This window comes from Triticum aestivum, chromosome 1B (genome assembly GCF_018294505.1).
Source record: "Triticum aestivum cultivar Chinese Spring chromosome 1B, IWGSC CS RefSeq v2.1, whole genome shotgun sequence".
In the NCBI taxonomy this organism is placed as follows: domain Eukaryota; kingdom Viridiplantae; phylum Streptophyta; class Magnoliopsida; order Poales; family Poaceae; genus Triticum; species Triticum aestivum.
The window spans coordinates 358,468,829-358,472,664 of record NC_057795.1 but is presented as its reverse complement, the minus strand read 5'-3'; the positions used below and the strand labels follow the sequence as shown (position 1 = coordinate 358,472,664).

Sequence of the window (3,836 nt, the reverse complement as noted above, 5' to 3'; positions counted from 1 at the left end):
TGGGTCTGCCTAGGGCACATCTAGATATGTCCTAGTTATTGCACATCTAAGTAACTCAATCAATCTAGAAAGAAAAGAGCAGTCTGCTCTCTTCCTCCTCCTCTAAGAAAGAAAGTTAGGGTTCGTGCCTCTCGCCGGCGCCGGCGCAGATCCGCCTCGTCTCGGTGGCCCTAGGGAAATGGAGGCACGGTGGATCCTGGCAAGGGCTGGCGGGAGGGCTCCGTTTTTATTTTTTTTCCAATCTTGTTAGGGTTTGTGTCCTACTCAGGAAGGCATGACGGCGGCGGCTCCCTGAAGATGGAATAAAGGTCTCCCCGCTTAGCCCCTGTTTCAGCGGTGCGTCTAGCATCGTTGGTGGGCGTGTGGAGGTGTGTCTCCGCCAGATCTATCTTTGGTGGGCGTGTGAAGTTTTCAACCAATATCTTTCACATTAACAATTCTATTAAGAAGAATCATCCATTGACTCTATTATAGTACTACCCATTTTGCAGCACCCCTGTCTTCAAGAGCCCGACATAGAAATTCAAACTAAGGTGGTGTTTGTTTCTCTAGTCCTAAGACTTTTTCTAGTCCCTGGGACTTTTTGAAAAAGACTCAAGGAGGTGCTTCTAAGGACTTTTAGCAAAAAGTCCCAAAAAAGTCCCACCCTGTTTGGTTTGCTCGGGACTTTTTCTATTCCCTACACCAAAAAGTCCCTGAAAACAAACATCCCCTAAAAGTAATGAGCCGTGAATTGCACATGGTTAGGTTCCTTGTGATGGAACTAGCTTACCGGGGTTTAAGTCCTACATTTGGCATTTGTGTTTTCATTTTCTGAATTTATTTCAGTTATTCTGACGATGTTTCTTTAATGGGAGGGGACGTTCTCGTCGACTACTAGGCACATGTACCTGTGGTGACTTTGTCAACTTAAAATGTTGTGCCGGCTCAGAATCTCGAAGGTGCTCATAAAAATGAGATGTGCGTGCATTTATATGGGTGAGTATATGTGCGTGTTTGTGAGCATATGTGATTGCGGTGTTAAAAAAATGGCCCAAAGACTTCGAACCCACAGACACGATAAATCTCATAATTAGGCAACAAATTTTATAAAAGGGTGCAGATAATTAAAAGGACTTAGTGCCATGCATGGGCTCAAATCAATTGTATAAATACCCCTACTCGCCCTGCTCTTTTTCTCCTCATCCTTCGCACACACCTTCTCTCGCTCAACCATTTTTGTCCTTTCCCTAGAGACACCCAAGGCGATCCACAAACAGCTAGCCGATCGTACGGAAGCTCGCCACTGCTCCGGCCGAATTAGGCTACAAGCCGCGCAATACAACAACGCCCCGTGCGCGCACCCCCGCGACGCCGTCGCCTGTCGTAGCGCACGCCGGCCGGCCGAGAGCGGCACGTGGACCTCGCAACAAGACGACGAGCGCTCCGCTCTAAAGTCACTATAGCTTGCTTTGATCTCGTTTCTCAATTGCATCGACCGGTCCTATCCATTTGCCTATAAATTCAGTGCCCTTACTAGGGTTTGAGCCTCCCCTGTTTCAGTTTCCCTCCAAAACCAAAGCTAGCTCGCACGCTTGAGCTTCCTTGCTCGCATATAGCCGTCATGTGTGAGGGGCTCATTGACCGGCCGTTGCTGCAGTGCCGGTGCAATGCCAAGAACGGCGGCGGCGCGGCCGTGCCTCCGAACGACGACCACGCTGTCGTCGTTGTGTCCATGTCGGCGCCTGTCCTGGCTGACAGGCCGTCGTCGTTGACCAAGGACGCGGCGAAGGAGGCCGTGTCGATCCTGGGGCTGTCATTGCCGATGATCATGACGGGGCTCATACTCTACGTCCGTCCGATGATCTCGATGCTGTTCCTCGGCCGGCTCGGCGAGCTGGCCCTTGCCGGCGGGTCCCTCGCCATGGGCTTCGCCAACATAACCGGGTACTCAGTCCTGTCCGGCCTCGCCTCGGGCATGGAACCTGTGTGTGGCCAGGCCGTCGGCGCCAAGAACCTGCCCCTCGTCGGCGCCACCATGCAGCGGATGGTGCTCTTCCTCCTCGCCGTCTCCGTGCCTGTCGCCTTCCTATGGTTTCAGATGGAGCCGCTTCTCCTGCTTTGCGGCCAGCATGCCGCCATCTCCGCGGCGGCGCAGCGCTACATTCTCTTCTGCCTGCCCGACCTCCTCTTCCAGTCCTTCTTGCACCCGCTCCGTATCTACCTCCGCACGCAGTCCATAAACCTCCCGCTCACCACCTGCGCCACGCTCGCTGTCGCCCTCCACCTCCCCATCAACTACCTCCTCGTATCAGTGCTCGGGCTCGGCGTCGAAGGAGTTGCACTCGCCTCCGCCTGGACCAACCTCAACCTCGTGCTCTTCCTCCTCGGTTATGTCTACGTCTCCGGCGTGCACCATGCCACCGGGGGCTTCTCGCTGTCATGCAAGCTTTTCAAGGACGATGTTGCCGCGTGGGTGCGGCTGGCCAGGCTCGCCGTCGAGAGCTGCGCGAGCGTGTGCCTCGAGTGGTGGTGGTATGAGATCATGATCCTGCTGTGCGGCCTCCTGGCCAATCCCGAAGCCACCGTCGCCTCCATGGGGGTGCTTATCCAGACCACATCGCTGCTCTACATCTTCCCGTCGTCTCTCAGCTTCGGCGTGTCGACCCGGGTCAGCAACGAGCTCGGCGCGAACCGTCCAGCTGCGGCGCGCGCCGTGGCCACCGCGGGGCTCGCGCTGAGCGCACTACAGGGCGTCATCTCCTTCCTGTTCGCCGTGGCTGTGCGCAACGTGTGGGCGCGCATGTTCACGACGGACGCGGCCATCCTCGCGCTCACGGCCTCCGTGCTTCCTATCCTCGGGATGTGCGAGCTCGGCAACTGCCCTCAGACCACCGGATGCGGCGTGCTCCGAGGGAGCGCACGGCCCAAGGACGGCGCGCACGTCAACCTCGCCGCCTTCTACGGCGTCGGCATGCCCGTTGCCCTCGGGCTCGCGTTCTGGGCCGGCATGGACTTCAGGGGGCTCTGGCTTGGCCTTCTCGCCGCGCAGGCGGCGTGTGTCACGGTGATGCTCGTGGTGATCGGGCGCACGGACTGGGACAGACAGGCTGACCTGGCGCAGGTGCTCGCCGGAGTCGCCGACGACATCGAACACGGAGGCTATGTCAACGGAAACGGTGGGAAAGACGCGAGCGAGTGCGTCAAGGTTGCGGCGCCCGACGGCGATGAGGACTCCAGCTTGCTCATCACTGTGGTAGGACTGACCGGCGCGCCTTGACAAAGACGGCCGTCGGCGTATGAATCACGGTAATTAGCTGGCCAGTAGAACGTGGGAGACAGACAATTTTCCGGTCTGAACATTTTTTGGGGGGAGTTCATGTGAGTTGGTCTGTGTGTGTCAACATACGTGTGTGTGGTACCACGTTATATTGGAGGAAAACACCTGTAATTACATGGTTTTAATTAGGTGTGTTGAGTGACCTAGTTATACATTTTTTCACTTTTATTAGGTGGCCTGGTGGTTCATCTATTGTTTTTTCATTAAGATGTATTTCAATTGTAAGTAGATATTTATATATACATGAATCAAGTATAATTAAATTACATTTGAAATTCAAATAGTTACATTACTATTGATTCACTACGCAAAATTTGGCATAAGAAGATAAAAATACAAGTCATAAGACAATTTTTTTTACAGATTATGTATATTTTATATTATGTTTTTACGTTTGTAATTTTACATAACGTAAAATATTTTTTACGGCTATTATATATTTTCTTACAGTCTATACCCCACATCTTTTGGAATTTGTAAATTTCATTTCAAAAATCTCGCAACAACATTCTTTTCG

The 3,836-nt window shown here is 53.2% G+C and overlaps 1 protein-coding gene across 1 annotated transcript; it reads left to right on the top strand.

Annotated features, from left to right (window-relative positions):
* The first annotated feature begins 1,491 nt into the window (after nt 1-1,491).
* Nucleotides 1,492-3,582, top strand: LOC123091387 (protein DETOXIFICATION 49-like). Its single transcript, XM_044512889.1, has one exon. The coding sequence runs from the start codon at nt 1,604-1,606 to the stop codon at nt 3,257-3,259; it is 1,656 nt and encodes a 551-aa protein (XP_044368824.1). The 5' UTR covers nt 1,492-1,603; the 3' UTR covers nt 3,260-3,582.
* Nucleotides 3,583-3,836: the final 254 nt, after the last annotated feature.